General features: G+C 34.9%; 1 protein-coding gene across 1 annotated transcript in view; it reads left to right on the top strand.

The window, feature by feature from the left end:
* The window catches only part of LOC126979619 (atrial natriuretic peptide receptor 1-like), a 147826-nt gene that overhangs the window by 109499 nt on the left and 23708 nt on the right, over positions 1–14619 (top strand). The window contains exon 6 of the mRNA XM_050829051.1: positions 12901–13014. Coding sequence (XP_050685008.1) covers positions 12977–13014 — 38 coding nt within the window. The 5' untranslated portion in view covers positions 12901–12976. The remainder of the gene's footprint in view (positions 1–12900; positions 13015–14619) is intronic.

The raw sequence follows: 14619 nt of genomic DNA, 5'->3' as shown, positions 1-14619 counted from the left end.
CTCATATGTGCAGCAATTCACGTGAATATTTTCAAACTATTATTGTGTAAATTTTACAATAAAACTTTTATAACATCGCCTACATTCGATTAGAAATACAAAATAGAGCTGTACAACGATCCAAAAGAGGACTTTAATGTTATAGACCTCAGGATTTTCACCGATGGCTCGAAAACAAGGTCTGGCGCGGGATACGGAGTGTTCACTCGGAGCTGAGAACACTGTTTTCCAAGCAGAGTGCATGGGTATCATAGAAACGGCTACAGATACTTTGGCACGAAAGGATTACTCAATCCGCATCTTCTCAGAAAGCAAATCAGTACTACAAGCTCCACAAAGCAACACTATCACTTCAAAGCTAATATACGACTGTCACCAGTGTCTGATCGAGTTATGTGCAAATGGAAAACAAGTAACTCTTCAATGGATAAAGGGTCACAGTGAGTCACGCGGCAACGATGCTGCGGATGAACTGGCCAGGAGAGGCTCGGAGATAACAGCAATAGGACCAGATCCAATCGTCCTTCTCCCCTCTAGATGGCCTGCAGTGGTCATACGGGAAAATACCAAGGAATTACAAAGTAAATACTGCACGGAAGTGAGTGGGTGTAGACAAGCAAAAGAGGGCCTACTCCAAATAGACTTCAGGCTCTCCCGCAAGCTACTTAAACTCCCACGCCAAAGATTACGTAAATTAACCCATTTATTAACGGGTCACGGTCCTCTTAACAAACATCCTCACACATCATTCTGTAGTGTAGGAGTGTGGCCACTTTTCAGGCCAAACAGCTGGGATCACCGAGGACTCTCCCCGAGGTCATGGGTGATATCAGAGGTTTAGTACTACCTTGAGGAGCTGGGATGGCAAGATTAGCCCACCTCACCACGCAAAATAGCCCGCGATAACTTATAACATCGCCTACAACCTTTCTTCGTGTAGTGGCATTACAGGCTCAGGAGTAGGGGCGAAGTCAAATCATTAAAATCAACTACTACATTCAAGTCAGGTTAGCTGGGTAGATCACGACGCTAGATTTAAACTCTTCTCCGAGAGAAAGCGTGGGTTCGAACCTACAACTAACAATGCTATCTATCTTAATATATATATATTTCTTTTTTGCGCCTGTTGTAACTGAACTCCTCCTAAACAGCTAGACCGATTTTTCAAATTTAAGACGTGTGTACAGGACAACGTTTGTCGGGTCCACTAGTATATATATAATCAAAATGGTCTTTGTTTGAGGCTCTTTCACGCCTAAACTACTGATCGTATCGACATGAAACTACCACCATTCGATGCGAAATTTATTCCAGATGATTTATGGCTACTTACTTTTTTATGGTTTTTGTAATAAGATGAATAAAATTTAATTTTTTTCGTTTTAAAATTCGGCGAGCGAAGCGAGCGGGAACGGTTTTAATTATTTTATTATAATTTTATTTTATGAATAAGTAAAGCAGATTATAATATATTTTTTTTCTATTATTATGCTGATATTAACATGTTATTTTGTGAAAAAATGTTTCATAAAACAATACACTTGCTTTTATTGACATAATTTCACTTACTTCTAAGTTTAAACTCAAAGTTTTGTGTAAAATTAAAAAAAAATGTTTTATTGAGCTGTTCGTACATAAAAAAATTATTTCGAGATAAGAAAAATATAGATGAAATTGTTGTACTCATCAAAATATATGTGTATTGCTCGTTTAAATTGTGATCATAAAGAAGATTTTATTGATTTAAAAATTAGGGTCGTAATATTGGTCCTAATAAAACAGTTTGAGGATTCCATGTACCACAAACTTATTGAGATATGTTAAAACAACAACGTCTAACCTAAAATGTACTTAAAATACTTAGAATCTGTTCCTCAACAATTTATTATTTAAAGCTTTTTACCTCTAGGATGAAGTATATACATGGATGTGACAAACAAAATAATAAAATTGTTTTCGAACGAGGTTTTGTCATACACTGACTGTTAGGTATAAAAAAGATGCAAAGAGTATTTTGTGACTTTAGAAAATTTATTGAAGTAGGCGTTACTCTGCGGAAATATATTATTATCCAAATGTTGTGAGTTTTATTGAGTGGTAATTCGGCCAATATGTGTTTTCAAACAATTCGACACGTGTTTCGCCTCTACACGAGGCATACTCAGGAGATGAGAGAGACGCCAAACTCGGACACGAAACTGCTACAGTCTCTAAAGAAAACTCGCAACGTTTGGATAATTTTGTGACTTTATCAGAATAACGTTTTGCTTGTTGGTAGTATTTGGTTGTGATCGGAATTTAATTGAACATTTTGCGTCATTAACAGTAGTTTAAGTGGTAATAGAGTGTTGAATTAAACGTATTTTAAGAAAAATGGTGTTATGTGATAGACTGCAAAATCCATGCTGAACGAAAATTATAAAATATTAACTTTCATACGTAAGTTTGATTTTTTGTTCAAATAATTGTTGCTTTGTAAAAATATTGATACAATCAGAGAAGTATATATATCTAATATATAAAATTCTCGTTTCGCGGTGTTTGTAGTTAAATTCCTACAAAACGGATTGACCGATACTCATGAAATTTTGTGTGCATATTGGGTAGGTCTGAGAATCGAACATTATCTATTTTTCACCCCTATTTTTTTTATATTTTTGACAATTCTTTTTAAATTTATTTTATTATGATTTGACATTACAAAATAGATTCAACTTAAAATTTTCGCCCTTCTACGATCTACAACTATTTCTGTATCGCGTGTTTTATATTATTCTGCTCCATCCACAAATACGCTATAGGGTTGCAAGATGGCAATCAAATATAATAATTGTAGTACGATAAATTTGGTAGGTCTGAAAATCGGTTGCATCTACTTTTTATACCGCAATTTTTTTTTAATTACTTTATATGACAATAAAACGTTTGTTGGGTCAGCTAGTTTACATATACTGATGTTTTTTTGTGAAGAATCATAAATAGATACACAATAGTATGAAAATGTAATTTATAATCATCACAGCCCTTACATTGTTATTCATTAAAATCAGTAAAAATTACAAATTATCAATTTTGGAACATTTGTCAAGTCTGTCCACCATATTCTACTTCTGATTAATGTCCGGGTGATTAGAATTGTTTGTCCCTTTCGGGTATACGCGCATGGCAAATCCAGTTGATACCTCATCTTAGTTTTGTTTTACCTTGACCGATTTATGTTGCAACCACGTCAAAAGAGATCTCATCATTTCCACAACAGCATGTAGCAATATTTTAGTGTGATATTTAAATAGGTATTATATACTCTGCAAAATTACGCCTAATTCTATTAATTTTCACATTATGTATGTAATACTGAAACTTAATTTGAAGTAAAATCCTTTCATTTTATACGCTATCATGCCCACCATCTGGATGTGTGGCGGTCCTCCACAGTGCGGTTTTCAGGGACCTTTCTTCCTCGTACTACAAAGCTGTGGAATGAGTTTCCTTGTGCGGTGTTTCCGGGACGATACGACACGGGTACCTTCAAAAAAAGCGCGTACACCTTCCTTAAAGGCCGGCAACGCTCTTGTGATTCCTCTGGTATTGCAAGAGAATGTGGGCGGCGGTGATCACTTAACACCAGGTGACCCGTACGCTCGTTTGTCCTCCTATTCCATAAAAAAAGTAGAATTGGTAGGAGTGTGTAGTGTGAAAGAGGTGTCAATTGAAAGTATTGTTTAGTTTTATTTGTATTTATTTATGAAAATAAAGGACGAGACGAGCAGGACGTTCAGCTGATGGTAATTGATACGCCCTGCCCATTACAATGCAGTGCCACTCAGGATTATTGAAAAACCCAAAAATACTGAGCGGCACTACAACTGTTCTCGTCACCTTGAGACAGAAGATGTCAAGTCTCATTTGCATAGTAATTTCACTAGCTACGGCGCCCTTCAGACCGAAACACAGTAATGCTTACACATTACTGCTTCACTGCAGAAATAGGCGCCGTTATGATACCCATAATTTAGCCGGCATCCGGTGCAAAGGAGCCTCCCACTGGTATTTAGCGCAACATTTTCTATATATCTCAGAACCAGTACATGATATAGATTGAAAAAAATAAAACTTATTATCATTAAACCTCCTTAAAAGCTAAGTTAATAATAATTTAAAATGATAAATGACTGCGTAAAAGTTAGACCGCCTTAAAGTTTACCGCATTATAAATTGATAACTTGTTAAAGTTAAGCGGTCACTTGTTTTAACTTCCTTACTTCTCTTGTTAAGACTTTTTCTTGCATCTAAAACTAATATTCCTATATTTATAAATATACTAGCTGACCCGGCAAACGTTGTTTTGCCATATAAAGTATAATTCACGCGATAGTTTTATAAGTAATAAAATATTGCCTATATTATAGCCTGTACATCATTTTGTTCTATTGTCAATAGTTTTTGCAGCGCACGCAAAAATTGGTTTTCGATTTTACACCTTGTGTTACAAAATAGCAATTTTATTACGGATCCCTAATTTTGAAAAAAAACATAGCCTATAGCCTTCCTCGATAAATGGACTACCCAACACTGAAAGAATCATTCAAATCGGACCAGTAGTACCAGAGATTAGCGCGTTCAAACAAACAAACAAACACTGCAGCTTTATAATATTAGTATAGATTAGTATATTAGTATAGATTACTATAATAGATATATAATAAATTATTTTGTTTTGTTGTATTAGGATTATGTTTAAATAATTTAACATGAAAATATATAGATGTTTAATTTAATTTTTGTTAACCTTAAAAATATTATAAACAAAATAATGGGCATTTTTGTTATGTTTTAAAAAAAAAACAAAATTTTGTTTTCAAATTTTATTTGTGTAATTAATCCTTAATTGAGGTTGAGAGGAGTAATCGCTTTAAAAACATAACAAATTGCTTAGATCTGCAAGAGCGACATCTCAAGTCAATTTCCTTATATGTAAATAATAGCTGAACCGGCAAACGTTATTTTGCCATGTAAATTGTTTTGATCTTTTGCTTGCTAGTTGATAAGAGATGGCGCTAGTTGTATTTCATTAGTAACAATCACACTTCTTTTATATTTTGTATAAATCACACTATAGTTTTATAAATTATAGCCTATTTGTTATTCTGGTGTGTAAGTGTGTATTGTAAAGTTTCATCAAATTCTATTCAGTAGATTTTGCGTTAAAGAAGTTCAAACATACATCCAGACATACAAACTTTCACATTTATAATATTAGTAGGATTGGGGCTGAGCAGGTTATCAACTGTAAAGTAGATCCTGTAGATGAAGCTGAACCTGAGATTTGAACAAAGCATATAAGATTTTATAAGCGATACGTTACTCAAACGGTTGGCTCAGTTGGAAGAGCACTCGCACAGAACGCGAGAGGTCGCGGGTTCGAGGCCCGCATCATTCATAAAATTTTGTTTTCAAATTTTATTTGTGGAAAATAATGAACTTTAACTTCATTTTATCACGTAGTGTTAAGTATAAGAAAGGTAAATTATAGGTATATATTATATATATTATATATATATATATTATATATAAAAGTTTAAATAATATATATATTATTATATTATATATATTATTTAAACTTTTATGCAGTCATTTAAAATAAAAGTGATTGGCAAAAATCTTAACAATAGTAAGACATTTTGAAAAATATATTTTAAAATTTAATTTCAACGGGGATTTATTTTTTCTTGGATCTGGATGATATCATAATTTATTAAAGTTTTTTAATTAATCTTTGTTACTATAAGAAAATTATTTAATGCGGTTTTTCCGGCGTTGAACTAAGATTATAAATGATGGTGATAAAGTTCCGGCAGTTCACATTTTATAAAAATGTATTAACCACAGCAGTTGGTATGTGTTTTATTCGCAAAGTAAGTATATTAAATATGCTGCCCAAAGTAACTATTCCACGCGGACGAATATATTCCCGTGGCACATTCCCTATTTGGGGTCGGCACTCCTGATATAAGATCGCCACTGTCTGCGATCTTGGGTCATTACTGGCGTTAGGCCTATCATCGTCATGTCTTTGTTACCAGTTCTAGTCCAGGTAGTTGGTGGGCGGCCTTTGCCGCTCTTTGCTTCATCCATATTCATGACTCGTCTCGTCATATGGTGTTCGTCCCTACGCATTACATGCCCATACCATCGTAATCGGCCTTACTGCATTTTATGGTGACGGAAATACTCATTACGAATTTTGTCTGACCGTGTAACACCCCCAGACCAACGCAACATTTTGATTTCGGTGAAATGCATTTTTTGTTCGTCACACTTTCTCATTCCCCAGCATTCGGATCCATAGAGCAAAGCTAGTCTCACTGCTCGTTTGTACACGGTGCCCTTAGTTTTAATTGGAATTTTTGCGTCAAATAGAACACTGGTAAGAGATCTCCACTTCAGCCATCCTGTTTTTATTCTATTTAACCTGATTCCACGCGTACGAAGTCGCGAGTAAAAGCTAGTGCGTTATAAGCCATAATAAAATTTGTGAATAAGCCGCCGATACTAAGAATAAAAAAAATATATTTTGCCACACTGGGCTCAAAATTAAAACACTAAAGAATGTGCTTGCTACGAGCCGACAAGAATGTCAAGTTACATTGTAAGAATTATTTATTGCAGTCTTAATTAAATTTTTATTCAACATCTGCAGCACGGTAATGTATTTGAAATAATAATACTAATACTTTATTTCAGACCCTTGATCCATAGTACAGACACAGTATAAATTATATAATAATATAAATTACAAATAGAAAATAGGTTGCAATATCCACCCAGCGTCGATACATTGCTGATAGCATCAGCCTGTCAGACAGACTTCTGATAATGCCGTTATTACACGTCTCAACCCCGGACATGAACGATGCAATTCTTTACGCTGAATAGAATTAAGCGAATCAACCCCAGCCTCCGCGTATATTTCTGAAGCGCTACAGCAACGTTTCAGGCCCATGAGGAATCTAAAAATATTCTTGTAGGCGACTCGTATGCCACCATGCGACTTCTTGGAATAATTAGTCCAAAGCTGACACGTGTAAAACTGGCGGAAAGACTTGAAGAGAGTAATGACATTTTTTTTGTGGAATAGGAGGACAAACGATCGTACGAGTCACCTGGTGTTAAGTGATCACCGCCGCCCACATTCTCTTGCAACACCAGATGTAGCAGCGTAGGATGCAAAAAAGGAACACATCCTATCCCAATCTGCTGACTTGTAGTGCCAAACGCGGCGGGTCGCTGGTGGTCTGCGACGTTGGCGTCGGATGGGCACTACACTCCTGACCAGGCAATGGTCGGACGCTCCGAGAGGGGCGTTGACAGACACCTGGTAACTATGGGGATGTGTAGTCAGCAGAAGATCTAATAAGGATGGCATGTGGCTATCCACATCCGGGAGCCGCATAGGCGACTCAACCAAACCATACGCCAATGCAAAATTGTGCACAGATTGCCCTGCGTAGTCTGTGGTACGTGATCCAGGCCATTCGGCATTGTACCCGTTGAAATCACCCAAGACTTTGATATCAGCGAAGGGGATCTGTGCAAGCATCGGTTTCAGCGTTACCACTATGGGACCTGTAAACACACGCATAGATGCGGACGCGGTCCTCTAAATCTACGCGGAGCCAGAGAGTAGACAGGTCCCTAACTCTAGGTCTCCGTAAGGAAACACAAGGCCGGCTGCGCCGTCTCAAGGTGGTGGTTGACGGCGTTTAAGTTGGAATGAATTCCCCTGATGTAACAAAAGTCCACATTAAGCTTGGAGCGGGGTGCCGTGGTGTTGCTGCCCTGTTTGTCCTGTGGCATACGCGGTACTGTGCCCTCCCCAGAATACGAGGGGCAGCCTGAGCCTGGGACTACCCTATTTTACGCCCCGGGGAAGCACAGGGCATAGAATTGAGATTCAGATTTAATGTAAACAGACTAATATATTATGTAAACTAGAAACAGCAGAACTAAAGGTAAAACTTACTGAACAAAGTGGCCGCACTAAGCTGCTAAAATAGCAGCTGCTAATTTTGCAAATGCAAATAAATCTCAAATACATTCGAAATTAAATCTTAAGACCATATTTTAGTAAAAGTCGGAATCTGACATTATTAATCAGTTATTTTAAGCATATTTTATTTAAATGATATTGCAATTATAATATATTCTAAATGTATTTACAATGTATAAATATCTTAAATTAACCTGAAGAAGGTTGCATTTGCAAGGTTTGGTGTTATTTTTTATTGATTAAAATAATAATTAAAGAAATAATTTTACCAGTGGGAGGCTCCTTTGGCGCCGTAGCTTTTGAAATGACCAAATGAGATTTAACATCTTTTGACTCATTGTGACGGGCGTAATTGTCGTGCCGCTCAGAATTTTCAGGTTTCTCAAGAATCCTGAGCGGCAATGAATTGTAATGGGTAGGCCATATCAATTACCATCAGCTGAACATCCTCCTCGTCTCGTCCCTTACTGTCATAAAAAAATATATAGTTTTGTTTTTTAATAACTTGATACTGAATTTCTAACACTTGTATTTTCTATACACTTCCACTTCAACCAACAAAAAACTTACTTCAAATTCAATAAATGATAAATCGGTGTTTTTCTTTTAATTTTTTGCTTAGATAAGATTGGTTGATTTATTTATTTAAATCGGCTTTATCCAGTATTCATCGATGTTGGTACCGATTAGTTTCGCACCATTTGGACTAAACTATATCTTGCTAAACTAGACAGCGAAACACATTCACCCTAAAGAAGGACCTCCGAATGGTCCGAAACTAGTCGGTACCAACACCGATGAAACGTGAGTAAGGCCGATTCAAATACATAAAGACAATCATGTCTCACGAAAGTTTTAATAATTTAGTTGACTTATACAATTAAAAAACATAATATAATATTTACACACTCTTACACAAATTATCTTGCCGGAAACTAGGCATAGCCTGTACTATGGGTACAATACAACGATATATTTAATTCAATATACTAACTTAAACATACATAAAAACATATAAACATCCATGACTCGGAAACAAACATTCATATTCATCATATTATAAATGATGAATGATAAACCCGGGACCTCTAGTCCAGTAGGCAGGGTCACTAACCACTGGGCTATATATAAGCATTTATATGATGAATATGGATGTTTGTTTCCGAGTCATGAATGTTTAAATGTATTTATGTATGTTTAAGTAAGTATATTGTATTAAATGTATCGTTGTCTTGCATAACACAGGCTATACATATATGCTTAATTTGGGGCAAGATAACTTGTGTAAAAAAGTATGTAAATATTATTATATTGTAGGGTTCGTCAAAACACTTAAATGGAAACATTTTTCCTATAAACACGCAACCCGTTACTATTTAGGCCCACATACTGTTCAATAAGCGAGCAAGATTTAAATTAGTAGAACCCGCGTAATACGATCACGCATATTACAATTTCTCCCATAATAATATAAATTTAGGCCATTTTACGCCAGTCCCTGCTACTTAAGACATGTTTTCATACATTTATTAATGCTTAATACGATCCGTTATCCCGTTTAATACTGAAACTGCAGAATTTTCCAGCATATTATTCCAATGATGACAATGTGGCACCGGATGAACTACAATGAATTGGAGATCTTATTGAGAATGTGAATAACACACAATAAATGAGAATGATAAAGACGAAGAGGAGTCCACTTTGATTTTGTCAATCGCCAAGTCATTATCAGCTATTAGTGATATGAGACTCCTTGCAGCTTCTTTAAATCAAAGCAAAGATGCACTGCAAAAGTTAAATTATGTTGAAAATCTTGTAATTGTTAATGCATCAAAATCTTTCTGTCAGACCAAAATAAGTGATTACTATAAATAACCCAATTAAAATTACACTATGTTAACCATATGTTATGTTTTTAAAGTGATAACCCTCACTTCTAGGATTAATAGACAAATAAAATTTGAAAAATAAAATTTTATTAACGATGCGGCATTCGAACCCACGACCTCAGGCGTTCCGTGCCGGTGCTCTAACCAACTGAGCTAACCGTTCGAGTACCGCCTCGTTATAAAATTCTGTTTGCTTTGTTCAACTCTCAGGTTGTGGCTTCATCTACAGGATCCACTTTACAGTTGATAACCTGCACAATCAAAGATGAAGCCACAACCTAAGAGTTGAATAATAAAATTATGTTTTTCAAATTACACTATGTTTTAAATTTAATTTGCAATGGGGCCTTATTGAAGGATTGGCGAATAGGATTAGTTCATCAGCATATGTGGTTAAGAAAATTAGACGGTAAACTGACATAGATACGGCGCGACAAGTATACTTTAGTTATTTTCATAGTATTATGTCCTATGGTATATTGTTATGGGGCAGTGCGGCCGATATTAATTCCATCTTTGTGCTGCAGAAGAGGGCTATTCGCGCGATTTATAACCTTGGTCCTAAAGAATCATTAAGAGAAAAATTTACAGAAATAATCATTTTGACTGTTCCTTCTCAATTTATTTTTGATAATGTTCTGTATGTTCGTAAGCACATTGAGGGATTTTCTAGAAACTGTGACATTCATAATGTTAACACGAGGAACAAACATAAACTTGTTATGCCTACTACTCGGTTGGATCGAGTTAGTAAGTCTTTTGTTGGGCGATGTATATGCTTCTACAATATCATTCCAGAAAATGTACAAAACAAATGTGTTACGAAATTTAAAAGAATTGTTAAAAACGTTTGTATGGGAAAGGTTACTGTAGCATAACCGATTTTCTTAATGACACCACGGACTGGGAAGAAAGCGAACACCCTCAGGATCTTTAATTATAAACGTTTATTGTACGATATCACATTGTAATCCATATTTTTATATTTAAAAAAAAACCCCGCTGAGTTTCTTGCGCCCATTCTTCTCAGGTCTGAGGCAGTCTCTTTTGAATGGGTGGGTAATTTTGGACGTTAAATAAGTGATTTTGAATCCTATTTTGAATAAAAATATCTGAATTAAAATTTGAATTTATAAATATATATTTAATACCTCCGTATACGATACTAGAACATACGAGTAATATTATGAAGTACTTAGTACGTTTTATTTACCTATCCCGTAAAAAAGGCTTTCTCGCTTAAGAGGCGTTTTTTGTGAAATAGTCGCGGGTTTTACTATATTTAGAATCTTTACTAGTTGTTGGAAACTGCGGGTTTTATTACAAGAGCTTCATCATTAGCGATGTGGTGTAATATTTTTACAAGAGCCATAAATAATATATGCCAACTAAGGAATTGTGGCTGGGTATTCATTACCAGAGCCTCGAGCCAATTATACGCAAGCTAATAATGTAAAAGCTATGCAGGCTAATTCTAGTTTATAGATACGATAAAATGTTCTTATATTATTATGGACAAAATTATTATTCTTTCCGTTCCGGGAAACTCTGATCGCGTTAGCGTTCTGTCAATACTTATTAATTTACGTGTAGCGATTGCTTATAATTTGGATGATTTGAGTGAATGTATTAGAAAGATATTTATACAAGCTATATGACCATGCATAATAAACCATCTTATGAACAAAATAAGGATCAGAATATGGTGAGGGAGTAGGGTGCCGTAGGGCACTTTCGGTTTTGGTGTATCTGAATAATCAAGTGTACTGCCGATTTGGGCAGGTATATTTTTTAATGACATTAACGGAGTCATTCGTAGCTAACAAACATTCTTCACGATATTTCAGTGTCTAACAAGAACGTTAAATAGGGGTAATAATCTATATTGTTTAAGTCACGCGGAACCTTTAGTAGGCCTACCCATAGCTACTAAAAGAAATTACTATTTAATATGTGACGATAAAAAACAACGAAGTTCATCTAATTAATGACACTAAAAAGTAAAAAATAAAACTTACCGACTTCAAACCCATCAATAGGTTGCACATAAAAATTATAGTATAATTATAGTAATAAAAATTTGCATAAGAGGTGTATTAAATTAAATCTTTTTTAAGTTTATTTTTAACTTTTAAGTTTTCTAAGTCGGTTTTTTTTAATAATCTTTACTTAATACTACAGCTTTTTTATGCACAATATTGTGCATTTCATTTTGCCTTAAAACTACCCTCACAGTTTAAAATTACGTGGTAATAAAAATAACGATAAGCTTTCAACTTGAATTTCTGTATGGCTCACATTAAAAACGAAAAGTTATAGTTCAAAAAAATTACATATGAAACTCCAGCAAACTTTTTACTATATTATTACTTTCATTATCTTTGCGCACACTCTGTATAAGGGTGCTCTAAAAAATATTTCACTATCTGTTTTACTAACGGCCGTTCCCAATATACTCTCTACAGATAGAGATAAATTAGGTACTACCTTCTACTGGCAGTAATCAGCTGTCAATAATCTGAAGCTGTCGGAATATACCCGATAAGTCATTCTTATCGCCTCATATTGGGACGACATACGGATTTCTATCGCTGGTAAGCTATGCGTCGTCCATTTGGCAGACAGCGTGTACGGATATGGTGAGTTACCGTCGATAAGCTTATTGGGACAGAAAAGTCAAAGATAGTTACGATTTTTATCTCAATTAGGCCACAACCGGAGATAGATTGAATATTGGGGACGGCCGTTAATCGGCTGTCTTGTTAAATAATCACGAATCTTTCGCCGCGCTGGGCTCTTTAAGTCTAATATTATATGCATAAAATTTGAAAACAAAACTCTCGCATTGTTCATATTTTTTTTTTCAAATTTTATTTCTGTAATTTATCCCAGAAGAAAGTGAATTTCACTTTAAAACATAGCAAGTTGTTAAACTTAACTTGTATTATTTCTTTACAGAAAGCCGCCGGAGATAAAGGGATTGCACAGAACATCGGCTTATGACCAAATTAATTCAATTTTACTGCTCTACATAATGCGAAATGTCAAAATAGCTTCATCAAACGTTTGGCGGTAAGTGATTTTATATTATTTGTAAGTCACGCATTCTTAAATGCCAACTTTTTCTTTATATTTTGTGAACTTTAATTATTACAACTACTTATGAAATGACAAGATAAATTATTGTAGTAGAAGAAATGTTGGGAAAGATCTCCTAAGTATAATTACCACGATCGTATGCAGATGAACTTATCGAGAATATCAGGAATGAAAACTTTTGCATTAAAAGGTCGCTGCTAGTGAAAGAAAATAGAAAAGTGCGATAAGAACATGGAAAATGGAGAAATTTTAGGCTATTTGTCAAGGCGTACTTAAAAGTGAGAGGCTTCTTTGCACATGATGCAGGCTAGATGGGTCTTTTTCTGCCATCGGCTTCAGTTCGCCGTAGTTAGTGAAATTACTCGCCTAACGAGATTTTTCATTTCATATCTCAATTGCGATGCCGCTCAGAATTTAGCCATTTTCAATTTTCCTGAGCGACACTGTACTCACCATCACGTAAACGACTTGATTGTCTCATCACTTTCTCTCATAAAAATATCTGTATGAAACCGATACTGCACAATAATAATTAAGTATCTAAATATTTGATTGACTCTCTGCGAGGTTGGCCAAGCGCTAAGGAAATATCAGTAAAATGAAGGGTGGATAAGAAAGTACACATGAACTTATATCTACCTACGTATTCCCAACAATTCTAAAGCACAATCGCGCTACATTTATAGTTTTATTTTTTATTTAGTCCACACAACTGACTACAATTGTATGGATTGCAAAGTAGTAAAATATACAAAAATACTATTTATCAATTGAGTTTACTGGATGTGGACGTGGCATGCGTGATTAAGTGATACAATAACTACAGCGCAAAAAAACACGCTTAACAAACAAGCTTGATAAAAACAGGACTTATTCTAACAGCCAATAACAAGAATAAAAAAAGATTAACAGATTACTTACTTGCAAACTTATCTATGTACTTAATTTATTTTTTATTTTGGGTATTTTGTCACAGAAGATATCTATAGCATCTCTGTAATAATTTGCGAAAAATTGCATTGTATATAGCAGACTATGATCACCGAGTTTGGTTCTGCTTTGTGGCAAACAGAAAGTCTTGCGATCATGTAAGCGGCTAAAATCACGAGGCACAACGAACTTTAAGCGTTCAAGTAATTCAGGCGCGTCAATGTATCCCTTCATTAGCTTTGCCAAGAAAATAACATATAGTTAGCAAGGTGATGACCGCGAATTCGTCTGCATAGATAAAGGGATTTTAAAAATAATAAGCAAGTTTGGAATTGAAGATTATTTCTTGTCCTATTCCGATTACCGTTTTCGTTCTCGTTCCCAACATATTATATGAAACTTATTTCGAGAAAGATTGCTATGGCAAACTAAACCTACTATTGGTATAGTTATATCCCAAGCAATCAAAATCTATTCAGTAACTCCTTCGTAAAATCGTAACAAACAAACTTACATTTATTACACGCTTTTTATTATTAAATGTATTCAATATGTTTTGTTTTTTTTAAAGTGATAACCCTCACTTCTAGGATTATTACACAAATAAAATTTGAAAAACTAATTTTTAAGAACGATGCGGTATTGGAA

This window comes from Leptidea sinapis, chromosome 3 (assembly GCF_905404315.1).
Source record: "Leptidea sinapis chromosome 3, ilLepSina1.1, whole genome shotgun sequence".
In the NCBI taxonomy this organism is placed as follows: Eukaryota; Metazoa; Arthropoda; class Insecta; order Lepidoptera; family Pieridae; genus Leptidea; species Leptidea sinapis.
Note: the sequence above shows the minus strand (reverse complement) of the source record. Positions and strands in the feature narration are given on the sequence as shown.